The 16,847-nt window shown below is 44.6% G+C and overlaps 2 protein-coding genes across 2 annotated transcripts; one reads left to right on the top strand and one right to left on the bottom strand.

Moving 5' to 3' along the window:
- The first annotated feature begins 5,235 nt into the window (after positions 1-5,235).
- On the top strand, positions 5,236-8,431 carry LOC123424349 (CDT1-like protein a, chloroplastic). Its single transcript, XM_045107954.1, has 7 exons — positions 5,236-5,642; positions 6,286-6,405; positions 6,497-6,731; positions 6,912-7,535; positions 7,613-7,814; positions 7,901-7,991; positions 8,088-8,431. The coding sequence occupies exons 1-7, from the start codon at positions 5,248-5,250 to the stop codon at positions 8,143-8,145; spliced, it is 1,725 nt and encodes a 574-aa protein (XP_044963889.1). The 5' UTR covers positions 5,236-5,247; the 3' UTR covers positions 8,146-8,431.
- A 288-nt stretch (positions 8,432-8,719) lies between these two features.
- Positions 8,720-11,927, bottom strand: LOC123424351 (alpha-terpineol synthase, chloroplastic-like). The gene is made up of 7 exons (XM_045107955.1): positions 11,689-11,927; positions 11,317-11,575; positions 10,248-10,599; positions 9,812-10,030; positions 9,526-9,664; positions 9,180-9,434; positions 8,720-9,056 (listed from the first exon to the last, which is right to left on the bottom strand). Exons 1-7 carry the CDS (start codon positions 11,863-11,865, stop codon positions 8,754-8,756), a joined length of 1,704 nt encoding a protein of 567 aa, XP_044963890.1. The 5' UTR covers positions 11,866-11,927; the 3' UTR covers positions 8,720-8,753.
- Between the last annotated feature and the right edge of the window lie 4,920 nt (positions 11,928-16,847).

The following is a 16,847-nucleotide window of genomic DNA, read 5'->3' on the forward strand; positions in this document are numbered from 1 at the left end:
AACTCTACTTGTTTCTCAAGTATAGTTGTCGTGTGCTCGAAAATTCGACTGTTCGAAACGTGTCCGTTGGCCATTGGATGGACCGCGTGTCCTAAACGGACATTTCCCATCCGAGAAGGCCTCAAGTACAAATAACCATCTTGGTCCAATGTTTCTTGTTGGCTTCCCTGCTTGAGATTTAAAGAAGATTGTTCGAGCACCCCTCTCCAAAATATTCGAGTTTAAGACCTAGTGAGGAAAAATCAAGAGCCGAAACTTACATAGTGGTTGAGCATCACACTAGATCTGAGTTGAGAGTTCTTATACCTATTACTTTTTAGATTTGCACACTTTCTGGATGGATATGTGTGAGCCTGAGTGTCAAAGAGTAATTTTCTTCACCAACTAAAAGTAATTCTCTTCACCAAGTGAAAGTCTTCAGCAACCAAGAGTAATTGTGGTCCGTGAAGCAAGTACTCCAAAGGTTTAGAGAATAAGCATCTACGCGAGTGAAATCAACTGAAGTCTGATCAGCTTCATGTTAAAGGATAATAGAATGGAGAGATCTTTGCTCATGTGTTCAATCATAAGTCCCACCAACCAGATGTAGTTCTTTTTGCACAAGACGTCTACCAAATCACTTCGAACACCACTGGTCAGTTTTACTCTACTATAGTATTTTCAGTAGTTTATCTTCAATGCTTTATGTTCTGATATATAACATCATGATCTCATTTACCCTGGGTTTTCTTTATCAATACTGTGTAAATGTTAGTTATCATCTTTATGATAGTTGTTCCCAAAGTTCTCTTTTAGTACGCTCGTCTATTGATTATATGGTGTTACTTTGTTATTGAACTAAGTATACTCTACTGAACATCTCTCAATAGTTAAGTTGTCTTTTGTGAGTTGTTTCTTTCATATCAACCTACATGATGTTTGTGTTGTTTCCCTTCTATGTGACCATAGTTATCGAGAAAGTTCTCTGTTACTATACTAGAAAGATCATCATCACTTTCATCAAAAGTTTTGCTTAATCGTATTGTTTTAGTCTATATTCCTTTGAGTGTTTGTTTTGTTTCAACTTAAATACTCATGCAATAGTTAATTTTCCACTACACTGAACTGAGATAATTAATTGAAGTTTCAAAAGAAATTTTAATTGCCCCAACCACCCCCTCTGGTCGATATACTCTCGATCCTACAAGTGTCCACCATGTAGCACTCCTGGATGGAATAATTTTGTAAGTTGAATGCTACCCAACATAATCTTAATCTAATGATGTAAAATGTTGTGAACTCAAGATAAAAGCGATTCAAGGGAATATTCTATTAACCTGGCATTGACCAAATAATAAATGAGCTTATAGATAAACAGTCATTTCTTTTCAAGAATAAGGATGCTAAAAGACGTGTTTTCGTACTGAAGGTAAAATAAGCAAATGTATCACAAAGAGCATTACACACTAAATCTTCATTGTACAATGACAATCGTATAACGAGTAGGCTCATGCTCATGACCAGGCACTTGAGCTATTTTCACCTCGAACCAACTACTAAGCCCTAACACAATACTTGGTTGGGTGTGATCTCTGACCCAACACTTTTTGGATGTCAAATAGAATATTGAAGGGGGGGGGGCTTAAAAGAAATAAAAAATAAAAAAAATCTCACACTAAAGTACCTGTCCTTAGACAACGGAGAGACCTTTCAGTCCATATTATTGAGAGGAGTAGGGATTGCAATGTAACAAATGCACTAGAGCTATAAGTGTATGAAAGCTCTCCAAATGAAAAGTGGGGTGCCCATCAAACTTGCTTGCTCAAAAAGACCTATAGCATTTTGATTATAAAGATCCGTGCCAGTATGATAATGAAAACATAAGAACACTCCCTTTATGAAGTACACGGTGCTACTTTGAATCACAAATTACTCATGTAAAGGATGCTAGCGTACCTGACTTCTTGGGCTGCTCCACGACGAAGAGAGCCTCGTCAAGTTTGATGAATAAGCCTCATCTTCCCATCCAATAGAGTTCCAGAACAAGCCTTTAGACTGGATCCCCTTGAAACAGAAACCTACGGTAGCGGCATAGTTTAGAGAAAAAATAAATCTTGTGAAGGGTTTCATGAAATATGGAATTTATAGGGGGGAAGAATGGATGTAAGGCGGTGCACGTGGGGCCTAGAGAACCGCGAGGAACAACCATGGCCGTGCCACAAGGTTGTGTGGGGGCCCCTATGGCTCCTCTCATGTCCCTCCGGTCCTTTCTAGAACCTTCGTGCCCCAAAAAAATCGTATTAAATCACCGGAGTCTTTTGACCTCCGTAGATAATGATTTTATGTAATGTCAAAAACATATAGAAAACAATAAATCACACTGGGCACTAGATTAATAGTTTAGTTTAGAAAAATAATATAAAATGATATAAACAATATATAAAACTGATATTATAATAGCATGAAACAATAAAAAACTATAGATACGTTTGACACTTATCAGGATTGGGGAGGCCATTGTTAACCTTGTGAGGGATCGGGTTACCCATCCACTAGTGATGGGACGTGGCCTAAGTGGACCCTTATCCCACTCCCTCATGTCATGTGATGAGGATATGACTACCTTGGATACGACCAAAAATATTTCATATTTGCATATTTTTAAGGTGATTCCTTATAATAATTATGTAATAATTTATTTATGTTATTTGGAATAAAAATACTTCACCTATTTTTATTCCATGCCTAAATGCAGAATCGTCGAACGCTTGCATGGACCACGTGTGAAGATAAATGAAGAGGAAATGATTAGGTGTTGTTCAAGAAGTCCTCCCACATCAAAAGAAAAGGATTATGTGTTGTTCAAAAAGTTCTCTCACGTTACTTTTAGCCAAAGAGAAGATAAAGTCCAAGTCTCACGTTGTGGACTCAGATTCGGACTGCACAGACATACCTGTCTCAAAATGTCAACAACGTTTTCATACGGACTCCAAATTGAGTGATTCATTTTTTGCTGGAAAGTAGATTTTATGTGCGTTCGAGTCCAATTGGAATCACCTTAAGATCCGTTCGGAGCGTGGAGATATTGACGAAACAATATGACGTTGTACCAGAATCCGAGTTAAACTACAAGTCCAAAGGTGTTGCATCACCTCCACTTGGACCCATAGACCTTGTACGACTTAGGGTTAGTTTTAGGCTGCCTTGGGACGTCCTCCCACGTCCTTGGCCACCACTCCTTGCTCCTATATAAGTAGATCAATTTAGTAGCTTTTTGCTTGGGATTTCTTTAGTTAAAACTTAGTCATTGCAATTTCGTGTATTTCGTTTGTGTCCAACGACGAGACTGAGACCACTTTTGGATCCCCACCCTTATCAATACTTCATCTACACTCGCAATATTCAGATTGCTTTTATCATATTCTTGCTTGTTCTTCGATTGCTTGTAGTGATCGTGCTCCGGCGTGGTCAAAAACCTTTGGGAGTTCGTTTAGCGATTGCTAAGGCACAACATCGTGCACATTTGTAGTCGGATCGTCAAAGTCGTCTCCACCAAATCGATAGACACCATCTCATCGAAAGATCGGGCCCCTCACCTCTATCATCATGTTTATCGTTGGGTCACTTCTAACACGTGGACCAAAGGGACCTCTTGATCAAACTGATCTGGTTTGACATGATCAGATATGATGACTTTTTGAATGAAGACACAACATGGGGATTCGGCCCGTGGGGAGCTGGCTGACGGGAGGCATTTTTAGGTGCATGCCACCTATCTCCTTTAACAAGCCAAGGTTGAGGTGGTTTGCACCACTTCAGAGGCAACTCGACCGCGGGAGGTTGGTTGCATGTAGATATTGTTGGGAAAGCTTTGTTGATCCAGTTTCAACCTCAACGACAGAAGATGACATGCAACTCGGAGATTGCAGAGGTGCGGACAAGCTTGACGACCGATTTAGGAATTGCTGACGGTGTCCCGAACTAAGGGTCTCTCACCACGTCGGTCCATGTCCTGTTGGGATGGGCTGATGGCCCCAATCGATTCCGTCTTGGGCACATCAGGTAACCCATGATGAGTTCTTCAAAGAATCAAGAAGACTCGACGTACAAGCCAAAGATATAGGAACCATGTAGAACTCTACCTCCACCGACATAGTCGACTAGGATCTTTAACCCTAGGACCTTGGTATGTTATATAAGCCGGGGGTCGGGCTCATCGATAGCATACACAATCCCTTGGTACTCACATGTACTTTGTACGCACTCCTATCGCTGTATACACGATCCAGAATAGGGTATTTATCTCAATCTTGAGGGCCCGAACCTGGATAAATCCTTACTTTTGTTACCATCCAGCCCAACCGCCTAGCCAAGATACCCTAACAAGGGATCTGCGAGATTTAGTTCTAACAGTCACCGAAGGGCCGACTAGGTGATCACCTCTACCACCCTCTCCGGTAGCCTCCATGGGCACCGAGGCAACACATCCAAGGAAGGATGCCATCCTCCCGTTGTTGCCTGGCCATCGTGTTCACACAGATCAATGCCCCCCCCCCCTCCCCAAAACCATGCCGCAAAGGCAATGGCGGCAACAAGACATGTGGGAAAAAGAGCAGGAGGGAGGAGTAACGCAAGTGAGACATTTCCGCGACGTGGTAGGTTAACCGCCAAGGGCTAACGGTTCTCGACCCCACTACATCTATATTTTCCGATAGGTGGGCCCGTCGTGTCAGAAAACGTGTTATAACGACTGAATTGCACGAACAGTGCAATCTCAAACCAACCGACTGCAAAAGTGGTAGTTTTCTTGAAAAAAGATCCAGTGATGATGGTAATTCGAAACCGTAGCCCTGAACGTGGTGTTTTTTTTTTTTGGAACTTATATTCCATGCATTTAGTTCACTTTGACAGGGAAGAAGCGAGTGTGGGCTTCTTCCTTGGACCCACACTCACTCGGGCCTGCTCTTCTTTCGGCCCTCCCAACATCCACCGCACCCACTCGGCGCGAAGTTCCCCCAAGCCTTGGCGCGAACGCCACCCCGCTCCTCCACGTGGCACCCCCCACGTCGCTTCGCGCCATTCCCCCTCGCCGTTGCCTCCCGCCAAAACCCCGCCCCGATCCCGATCCCAACCCGACCCGGTAAAAAATGTTATAAACGCCTCCCTAATCCGCAGATCCTCCCCACCCCACCCCCCTCCGCCCCCGCCGCCGCACGCCGAACCCTACCGCACCCCTCCCCCCCCCCCCCCCCCCCCCCCCCCTCCTCGATGGACGCCGCCACCCCATCCAAGAAGCCCCGCACGGCGGCCGCCAGCGCCAGTTCGCCGTGGAAGGTCAAGACGTCCGTCCCCTCCTCGGCCGGCCAGTTCGCCACGCCGGAGAAGATGAAGAAGGTGGCCGCGGCCGCGTCGGATCTGGCCACGCCGGAGAAGACGGAGCCGCGGCCGCTGCTGCGTAGGGGCCGCAGCGGCGGCGCCGTCGCGCTGTCCGTCAAGGAGGTCCGGCGGGCGGCGCTCGAGCTGCACCGCGCCGGCAGGGGCCCCGCGGCGGAGGCTGATGCCGGGGTGGACGCGCTCGAGTCTGTTGAGAGGGAGCTCGGCGTGGGCGCCGGCGCCGGCCGCAGCCCCGTCAAGCGCAGGCCCGAGGTCAAGCTGCCGGAGAGGTAACGGTCACAGATCTGCGGTTACCGTTTCATTTCCTGTCATCTTTTCCTCAACTTCGCCTGAAACTGAATCATTCCTAGGATGCAGACATCTTACTGTCTGATTACCGTTGGATCCAATCCGATTTCTTGTTTGTGCCCCCAAATCGCAACAATCTCGTACATATTGTGTCTGTAATTCAGTTTACTGCAACTGCCATTAGAATAGTTCCAAGGATGCAAACATCTTCACTGATTAGCGTTGGATCTAGGCCGATTTCTTGTTTGCGCCACCCAAATCGGATCCTTTTACTTGGTTGCAGACCATCACTGAATCTGTACATATTGTTTCTGTGATGCAATTTACTACAGCTGACATTACAATCATTCCAAGGATGCAAACATCTTCTCTGATTAGCGATGGATCCAGTCCGATTTCTTGGTTGTGCCACCAAACTGAATCCTTTTACTTAGTTGCAGACCATCATCGTTTTAGTGAAACCAACAACAATCTGTATGTTTTATTTCTCTGATGCAATTTACTGCAACTGACATTAGATGATTGCAATTGTTATCTGGATGCAAAAATCACCCTGGTAATTTCCAGCATATTTTTACTGCACTAGTTCTGTTTTCTAATTTGGTTTATGTCATTGATGATCAGCTATGAGATTCTCTGCGAGTTCTTCAACTGCTTCGAGAGCTCCACCCGTCTGCTCCGCATGAAGGGATCCAAGGCAACATTCCCCAACATCTGTGCTAGCATTCAGAACTTGGCTGAGAGGTACTGGCCTCTTGTGACAAAACAATCAGATGATTGCTGCTGTGTTTGATTTGCATAATTCAGTTTCTAATTTACACGATTCTGTCTGCAGGAGGTTTACCTATGGCCATCTCGCACAGCTCAAGTACATTATGCCCGAGGCTATTGTCATCAACAAGATCCTTTTGCGTGACGACAAGACCTGCTGCATGAAGCCGGATCTTCAGGTGAACCTATTGGTTGATTCAGTTGAGGACAGTGCGATGCAGAAGGGGGAAACCCGCTACTCTGCTTTGAGAAGGATGTTCAGGCAGAGGCTCGTGGACTTCTTCAGGAAACATCCTGAGGTATGACCATCTTGTATCTTTCACACTTTCAATATACAGTAGTTACTTGTGCAAGTTTATTGTCATATGAGAACAGTTCAGTAACTGTATGGTTACTAGTGCTAGTGAAGGAAATGTACTAGTTGGTGTATGCTTAGTTGATCTGAAGTATTCTTGTTCTCTCTGTAATTTATCTTTCAGGGAGATGACATCCCGGAGCATGAGCTGCCGTATCCATTTACTCAGACGAAATCAAGTGTGGCTCAGAGCACACCAAGAGTTGTTACTGAAGTTGTATTTGCTGCGCCATCACCAAGTCTGGCTGAACAGCCGGCTGTTGCGCTGTCGCACATGTCCCAGTCTTTCAAGAGAAGGTTCTCACAGAGATCTTCAACCTGCCCTGCAACTGCCAGCACAACCGGTCTGCCGCCAAAGGCTGAGTCTACTGCTCCATCTCCACTGAGCAGGAAGTCGATGCTCGGTTCTACTTCTGGCGCCATAGGCCATGAGTCCCAAGTGCAAGAGAAAAGTAGCAAGGATGTTGCACTCAAGTTTGGTGTTACAGAAGGGACTCCTGCCAAGTTTGCCTCTACTCCAGTGAGATCAATGGCAGCCACACCGAACCTTGAGACCCCAAAGAGGCCGATCTCTGCTACTGTGTGCGACACACCACCTCTTCAAACGGTCAAGCGATCAGCTAGAGCCAAGTTATTCATGACACCTATGAAGGACTCGAGCAGTATTGAAGAAGAGAACCAAAGCACAAGCACATCTGATGGTGATGATGAGTTGATCAGTTTCCTTCCAAAGTCCCTCTTGCAATCGGTAAGCTCTTACTCATACTGATCATTGACCTACTCAGTTTTGCTGTATGAACAGAGGATAACACTTCTTACTTACAGGTGAAGAAGAAGGAGAAGAGAGCTTTGGAAGAAAAAGAAACAGGCTTTGCGGACCAGGTTCAGCGGCAGAAGCTCATATCATGCCTGCCAAGCACCTTTGACATTATCTTCCTTATCTATCAGTCAAGGCAGCGAACTGTACTGACGAAGCAGGAGCTCATTCACAAGATAATCGAAAGTAACCCGAAGGTCGTGGACAAGGGTAAGTGTGCGCTGTGCTTTCTATCTTTGTCTCTTCAGCTTGTTGTTTGCGATGTCAATCATGATGTTGAACTACTAAATCTGCAGGTGAAGTTGAGGAGCAAGTGAGGCTGCTGCTGGAGTTTGTTCCAGAGTGGATCTCTGAGAAGGCTGCAAGAAACGGAGATGTTCTCTGCTGGTAAACATTTCTTATCCAATGCATAAATGTTGAACGTGCTACTATTATGTGTCACCATTATCAGACGTGCTAATTCGTGTAAATGTTGATCTTCAGCGTCAATACGGCACTGAGCCAGTCTGAGGTTCGACAGAGGTTATATGGTGTCGAGTAGGGTGGCGCACAATACTGCTTCACCTTGTTTAGAAATGTAGCAGTATATCAGTGCAAGGTTGTGCCTAGATGCTGGAAGATACTTAGTTGTCGAAGTTGATGCTCAAGTTCAGGCACTGCCCAGTTTAGGTTCAGTTATCAGCGCCTCTGTTCAAGATCAGACACAAAGTCATTGACATGTGTAGCTTAAGTATTCTAATAGCAGATGATGTTAGGCTGCCTATTTCTTCCATAATGTGTAAAGTATTCCGAGATGTCTCTGGGATGAAATGGTTTTTGTTTCTTTATCTGGGCCTCAACTCTGAAAATATTTTATTTTATTTTTACTCTTGTCGAAGCATTTTGTGTTCTCCAAGACCAAGCAAAAAAAAAAATGAATGGCTCGTATTAACCAGGAGGATGTATACATGTCACATCATCTGCTTTTTATTAGTGTGGAACACTTTAGGATTACTGAAGATTCATAACAACCAATCTCATCTTGTTATGCAGCAAATTAAAATTGCTAAATGGTGCTAGTTAATCAGCCAGCTAGTATTTGTTCTACAGTTTTAGTTAGTAGTACAAAACAGACCGATTTGTAAGAGATGTGTCTAATTTCTTTAGGGCTCAATGTTTCTCACTCATGAAAGGGTCCAAGTACAACTCTCTGATTTGCCTTCTCTTCTGACCATCCGGTGCACCAAAACCATCCCCACCTTGGTAAACACAATGTGAGGTTCGAGCCAAATTCACGCAAGTCTTGGCAAAAGATGTAGAAAATTGGCAATGTTTAAATGCATCTTCGTTAATCGACTTCCAAGTTGCCATGGTAAGATCTTCCATGGCTTCGCGGGACTCTTGCTCACTGGAGCTGTTCTCTGACATGTGAATAGCTATTGATGACGGTGCATCCCCTCGCTCCAGCTCAGCCTGTTACACATATTTTGAAAAAATACACATGGAAATAAATGTCATAAGAGACCCTCACATAACATTAAATTTTTGGTGATGAAACATCAATGGACAAAAAATCCATTGATAGATTGTCCTTACAGAGTGGGTTGCAGAGTCGTTGCAGAGACGAAGAACTAACGATGCAGACTGAACTAATTTTGGGTAGCTTCCAACTTTAACAAGAGACATTGAGGTGAGCTTTTCTTCTAGGCGGAGCAGGGGAAACGCATGTTGCAGTAGCAATGGGGCAGATGCTGAAATTGATCCATTCTCTAGATACTCATGTAGTGTTGGTGTGTGGTTTCCATGGTGCCATTTTGCCTCCATCAGGAATGACTCCGCCATGTCTCGCCACTACAAAAACATGTAGAGTTTATTATGGTTCTTTAGTAAAAAAAAAACTATCTATATCCGATTAGGAAGTTAATTGAGTATATGAACTTACCGCTTTCTGAAGAAAATAACGAGCATCGCAACCATCTTGTTTCAACACGTTTTCAGCCACCTCGGCGGATGTGTTGTACATGACGGAATAGAGTGCTTGCATGTATTCCGGGAGCATTTCACTAGGCCTTTCTTCCCATCTGACAATATTAAAAGAGAAGCTCCATTTAACGTGAAACTTATGGTATCCTTGCAAAATGTGAAACTTATGCATCTTATTTACACATGCTACTCTATGACAAGAATACCAATTGAATTATGAGAATTGCAATGTTTTATATTGTTACCTCCCAATGGCGTCGGTGAAAAGGACGAGTTCATCCAGAGTTCCATACACATCATAAACATCATCTAAGAGAATTATTAGATTAGCAACTTTAGCAAGCACTTCCCGACATGCTCCATCATTTGGTCCCCACACAACTCCATTTGCACAATGGAAGCACTCCATGAGGCGATCCCGCGCGAACCCCAATTTTTCACTGAGGGCGGTCCCCTTCCACCACCTACAATTAATTAGGTCAATTTTCATATCTGAAATGTTTAACGTAAGTAGGTAGCTACTCATACAATCTAGTTTTGTTAGACAATTAATAAAAGAGATATGTATCTCTAAGATGTAAGATTGTGCATCATAGGATGCACACATCCAATCAACTATGTGAAGTAATCAAGTAATTAGCGGGGGATTCTTTAAATGTACGTTTCTTCATGCTCAATTACCTTGCCAATCTTGCGAGTTCTTCCTGATGCACACTTTGCACATTGTTGAAGTCCACCTTTGCAAATCCAAGGAGCAACGGGTCGGAATTGTTCTCATCTCTAGAGTAGTGATCTATGAACCATCTTGCTTCTAGTCTAGGAGACCTCCAGTGCAACGGAAGGTCCAAAGCATGAACCACACTGCGGCGTAAGTGGTGATCCATGGATGACAGGTGCTCTCTGAGAGCTTTTCTAGAAAATTCTCTAGCCTTGTCCAATGTTTCCTCGCCTCCGAACGCAAGGTATGAAGCCTCGTAGAGTGAGAGGAGCCCCTTGACATCATCTGATCGGTGCTTGAGATCTTCTAGAGATTCTATATATATTGTTACCATGAAACAATGCCAGTAATAAGTATACAAAACCGTGCCATACATATACAAGGAGAGTGGATTTTGAGCTCCCGGATGCCTAGGCTCCCTATATGAACAGTAAAATCAAAATAAATAGAAACAAAAATCACAAAATTCTGAAACTTTGCAACATCAAACATGATCAATGTTTCTAAGTGCTTGCAAGTTTTCATGCCAAAAAAACAGTCAAGGAGCTCTACACAGGAAAAACACTTCGGTGCTTTAAGTTTTGAACACTTTTAGCACTGAAATCTGAAACTTGTTTGTACACCTTTCTCTACATGATATTTTGACATGAAAACTCGCAAGAACCTATAAAGTTTGATCATCTTTGATGCTATGAAGTAACAGATTTTTTAAAATCTACTTCCTTTTTTATTTATTTTACTGTTCATAGAGGGTGCCTAGACATCCGGGAGCTGTTACACGTTTCTCATATACTCCCTCCGTCCCAAAATAAGTGTCTTGACCTTAGTACAATTTTGTACTAGAGCTAGTACAATGTTGAGACAGTTATTTTGGGACGGATGGAATACAAGTCAAAGGTTCAGCTGCGATTGAATCTGGACCATGTGTTTGGTTCAAATATGCTTAATTTCCAAAATTTTGGCTGTATATTTATGTTCCGTTCTTACATCGTTTAAGAGTCTGTTTTCCATATTTCATATTTAAGGAGGTACCTGGAGGGAAGAAGACTGGGAATCCACTGTCCCTGAGTAACCTGAACCTCAAGGCCGCGGAAGCAACGTCACCATCATCCCAGCTGCACCGGTGAGGCTCGCGGTAGACGGAGCTGAGGATTCCGTCGATCTCCTCCTCAAAATGGTAGGCGATGCCGAGCCGTTGCACCGTGTCGACTAGCCCGAGCTTCGCAGCTTGGTGGCCGCCTCCGCTCGCCGCTACCAGCCGCTCCCTCACGCCGGCCTTCAATTTATCGACCTGTGTCATCGTCGATGCATGCACGGATTAATTAATGTCCACGACTATTTGATCTACTTTAAGAAATAATTGCCGGAAGAAAATACTACTGTATGTTGAGCTGATAAATGTACTTGATCTGCTTGTCCGCCATTGTTGGGTGAGAGCTGGAGGAGGGAGTCGTAATTCCAGGAGTTGGGAGCGTAGTTGGCGGACCGCCGAGCTGCAGCCGAGCAACGCACCGTTGACGGTGACGACGTCCGGGAGAATGTAGTTGTCGTGGCCATTGTTTGCTGTAATTGGCAGGCCATGGTGCTGCGCGCTGCGATCAAGCTAGCTCTTTTGTTGCGCGGGTACTACTTGGCAGCGAGAGCTAGATAAGCTTGTACTTCTAAGCTGTAGTGGCTAATAAACTTGCCGCTGTTTGTTGTTTGAGAGTAGCGAAAATAGATGCGAATTTATAGGCGAGCTACGCCTACGACCCAGCATGCCTGGCCAACCTGGCTCGATCAGCATGGAAATCGTGGAATTAAAACTTAAAACTTACTGTCCAATCATAATAGAATTTTACCCCGCCTGGTTGCTCGGCTGCCTCGCGATCCGTAAATTAGTTGGATCCTGCGATTGCACAGTACGTTTTAAGTTTTAATTTCTGAAACATATGATTTTGCATCTCAAACTGACTGACGATATTCTCTATTGTCCGTATCAAGTTTAAGAGTTAAAACTTTAAGCAATTCTTTTATTGAAAGATACTAAAGTTGTGATTTTGTTGACCACTCCTACTATACTACTCCCTCTATAAACTAATATAAAAGCGTATTGATTACTAAAGTAATATTTTAAATGTTTTTATATTATTTACAAAGGGAGTATAATATGCATGGACGGTCGTTACTTCTTAGAAGGGATGGTCGAACCATCACGACGACGACAGATCCCTTTAATAGTAGAGAAGTTGTCCGCCCTGTTCCAGAGACACAACGCATGGAGCACATGACATGCAATTAACTCGTTCCTTCCGTATCGGGCGTACGTACGCACGTCTCACTCCCTTTTCCATTCCATGTGCGTGACGTGAGCGTGACCACACCCGACGACCATTCAACCAGCGCGGTTGCACGCCATGCACGTGCGATCCCACATCACTCTGGTCACAAACACAGTCACAACACTCTAGCTAGCAGACAACGGGACAAACCAAGGTTGGCCGTGAGCCCCATCACTGCCTGCCTGGCTACTCCATTGTCTATCGCCTAGGACATTTATAACCAGATCCTTTATATCCGTCTCAAATGTTTCGTCCGATCAGTGATCAATTATGGAAACGCGACCTAACAATACCCGTCTCAATATTACTAGGAAAAACCTTAACAGTAGAGCGGGTCAGAAGCCTATCAATAGTGCTGGCAGCCGCGTTACTGCTACGACGCTACAATTAACATTTAGCAGTAGCACGGGATGCCAGCACTAGTGGAAACTGGGTTAGTGATAGCGCGCTTTCGTAACAAGCGCTACTACTAAACGACACTACTAAACGGGCATATTAACAATTAATCATCTAAGAATTTATCATCATCTTGGTCATCTAATCATTATTACATAATGTCATAAACTGAAAGGACATCTCTCTTTGCTAACACATATTATTCTCTCCTAGGTAGAACCTACTACTCTCTACTGGGTAAAGTAGCGTAAAAAAAAGTAAGATTCACTCTCTCCATTGTGAAGAATAGAGATCCACGTATCTCCGATGTGTGGGATGCGCAAATCCTTCGTGTCTCCTCCAAGTAGTTGTCGGCGGCTTTTCATTGAATTGTCAAATCCTTTAAGTTTCACGCTTCCATCCCTTCTAAAAAACCGGTATGCATTGCGGAAATATATAGGCCACCGTGCCGTAAGATGATAAAATTCAAATACCGACCTTCTATTGATGGGGAACGTCGCATGGGAAACAAAAAATTTCCTACGCGCACGAAGACCTATTATGGTGATGTCCATCTACGAGAGGGGATTTCCGATCTACGTACCCTTGTAGATCGCACAGCAGCAGCGTTTAATAAACGCGGTTGATGTAGTGGAACGTCCTCATGTCCCTCGATCCGCCCCGCGAACCGTTCCACGAACCGTCCCGCGATCCGTCCCACGATCCGCTCCGATCTAGTGCCGAACGGATGGCACCTCCGCGTTCAGCACATGTACAGCTCGATGATGATCTCGGCCTTCTTGATCCAGCAAGAGAGACGGAGAGGTAGATGAGTTCTCCGGCAGCGTGACGGCGCTCCAAAGGTTGGTGGTGATCTAATCTCAGCAGGGCTCCGCTCGAGCTCTGCAGAAACGCGATCTAGAGGAAAAACCGTGGAGGTATCTGGTCGGGCTGCCGTGGCAAAGTTGTCTCAAATCAGCCCTAATACCTCCGTATATATAGGAGGGAGGGGAGGGGCCTTGCCTTGAGGCTCAAGGAGCCCCAAGGGGGTCGCCCGAAAGGGGGAAGGAGGAATCCTCCTCCAATCCTAGTCCAACTAGGATTGGAAGGTGGAGTCCTTCCCTTCCTTCCCACTTCCCCTTTTTTTCTTTTCTCTTTGATTTTCTCTTATTCTGCGCAGGGGCCTTCTTGGGCTTGCCCACCAGCCCACTAAGGGCTGGTGCGGCACCCCTAAGGCCTATGGGCTTTCCCGGGATGGGCTGCCCCCCCCTCGATGAACATCCGGAACCCATTCGTCACTCCCGGTACATTCCCGGTAATGGCAAAAACTTTCCGGTAATCAAATGAGGTCATCCTATATATCAATCTTCGTCTCCGGACCATTCAAGAAACCCTCGTGACGTCCGTGATCTCATCCGAGACTCCGAACAACATTCGGTAACCAACCATATAACTCAAATACGCATAAAACAACGCCGAACCTTAAGTTTGCAGACCCTGCGGGTTCGAGAACTATGTAGACATGACCCAAGGGACTCCTCGGTCAATATCCAATAGCGGGACCTGGATGCCCATATTGGATCCTACATATTCTATGAATATCTTATCGTTTGAACCTCAGTGCCAAGGATTCATATAACCTGTATGTCATTCCCTTTGTCCTTCGGTATGTTACTTGCCCGAGATTCGATCGTCAGTATCCGCATACCTATTTCAATCTCGTTTACCGGCAAGTCTCTTTACTCGTTCCGTAATACAAGATCCCGTGACTTACACTAAGTCACATTGCTTGCAAGGCTTGTGTGTGATGTTGTATTACCGAGTGGGCCCCGAGATACTTCTCCGTCAGACGGATTGACAAATCCCAGTCTTGATCCATACTAACTCAACGGACACCTTCAGAGATACCCGAGAGCATCTTTATAGTCACCCAGTTACGTTGTGACGTTTGATACACACAAAGCATTCCTCTGGTGTCAGTGAGTTATATGATCTCATGGTCATAGGAAGAAATACTTGACACGCAGAAAATAGTAGCAACAAAATGACACGATCAACATGCTATGTCTATTAGTTTCGGTCTAGTCCATCACATGATTCACCCAATGATGTGATCCAGTTATCAAGCAACAACACCTTGTACATAGCCAGAAGACCCTGACTATCCTTGATCAACTGGCTAGCCAACTAGAGGCTTGCTAGGGACAGTGTTTTGTCTATGTATCCGCACATGCATCTAAGTCTTCATTCAATACAATTATAGCATGGATAATAAACGATTATCTTGATACCGGAATTATAATAATAACTTATTTATCATTGCCTCTAGGGCATAATTCCAACAATCTCCCACTTGCACTAGAGTCAATAATCTAGTCCTCACATCGCCATGCGAATTGCATTGTAATAAATCTAACACCCATACAGTTCTGGTGTTGATCATGCTTTGCCCGTGGAAGAGGTTTAGTCAGCGGGTCTGCTACATTCATATCCGTGTGCACTTTGCATATATTTACGTCCTCCTCCTCGACGTAGTCGCGGATGAGGTTGAAGCGTCGTTTGATGTGTCTGGTCTTCTTGTGAAACCGTGGTTCCTTTGCTAAGGCAATGGCACCCGTGTTGTCACAAAACAGGGTTATTGGATTATGTGCGCTCGGCATCACTCCAAGATCCGTCATGAACTGCTTCATCTAGACACCCTCCTTAGCTGCCTCCGAGGCAGCCATGTACTCCGCTTCACATGTAGAATCAGCTACGACGCTTTCCTTGGAACTGCACCAGCTTACCGCACCCCCATTAAGAATAAATACGTATCCGGTCTGCGACTTAGATTCGTCCGGATCTGTGTCAAAGCTTGCACCGACGTAACCCTTTACGGCGAGCTCTTTGTCACCTCCATATACGAGAAACATCTCCTTAGTCCTTTTCAGGTACTTCAGGATATTCTTGACCGCCGTCCAGTGATCCACTCCTGGATTACTCTGGAACCTGCCTGCCATACTTATGGCCAGGCTAGCGTCCGGTCTAGTGCACAACATTGCATACATGATAGAACCTATGGCTGAAGCATAGGGGACGGTGCTCATATGCTCTCTATCTTTATCAGTTGCTGGGCACTGAGTCTTACTCAATCTCGTACCTTGTAAAACTGGCAAGAACCCCTTCTTGGACTGTTCCATTTTGAACCTCTTCAAAACTTTATCATGGTACGTGCTTTGTGAAAGTCCTATCAGGCGTTTTATGTCATCCCTATAGATCTTAATGCCTAGAATGTAAGCAGCTTCTCCTAGGTCCTTCATAGAGAAACTTTTATTCAAGTAATCCTTTATGCTCTCCAAAAACTCCACGTCGTTTCCAATCAGTAATATGTCATCCACATATAGTATTAGGAACGCCACAGAGCTTCCACTCACTTTCTTGTAAATACAAGATTCTCCAACCACTTGTATAAACCCAAATGCTTTGATCACCTCATCAAAGCGTTTATTCCAACTCCGAGATGCTTGCACCAGTCCATAAATGGATCGCTGGAGCTTGCACACTTTGTTAGCATTTTTAGGATCAACAAAACCTTCGGGTTGCATCATATACAACTCTTCCTTAAGGAACGCCGTTTTGACATCCATCTGCCAGATTTCATAATCGGAAAATGCAGCTATTGCTAACATGCTTCGGACGGACTTAAGCATCGCTATGGGTGAGAATGTCTCATCGTAGTCAATCCCTTGAACTTTTGAAAAACCCTTTGCCACAAGTCGAGCTTTATAAACGGTCACATTACCGTCAGCGTCCGTCTTCTTCTTAAAGATCCATTTGTTCTGAATAGCCTTGCGGCCTTCAGGTAGTACTTCCAAAGTCCACACTTTG

This window comes from Hordeum vulgare, chromosome 2H (genome assembly GCF_904849725.1).
Source record: "Hordeum vulgare subsp. vulgare chromosome 2H, MorexV3_pseudomolecules_assembly, whole genome shotgun sequence".
Taxonomy (NCBI): domain Eukaryota; kingdom Viridiplantae; phylum Streptophyta; class Magnoliopsida; order Poales; family Poaceae; genus Hordeum; species Hordeum vulgare.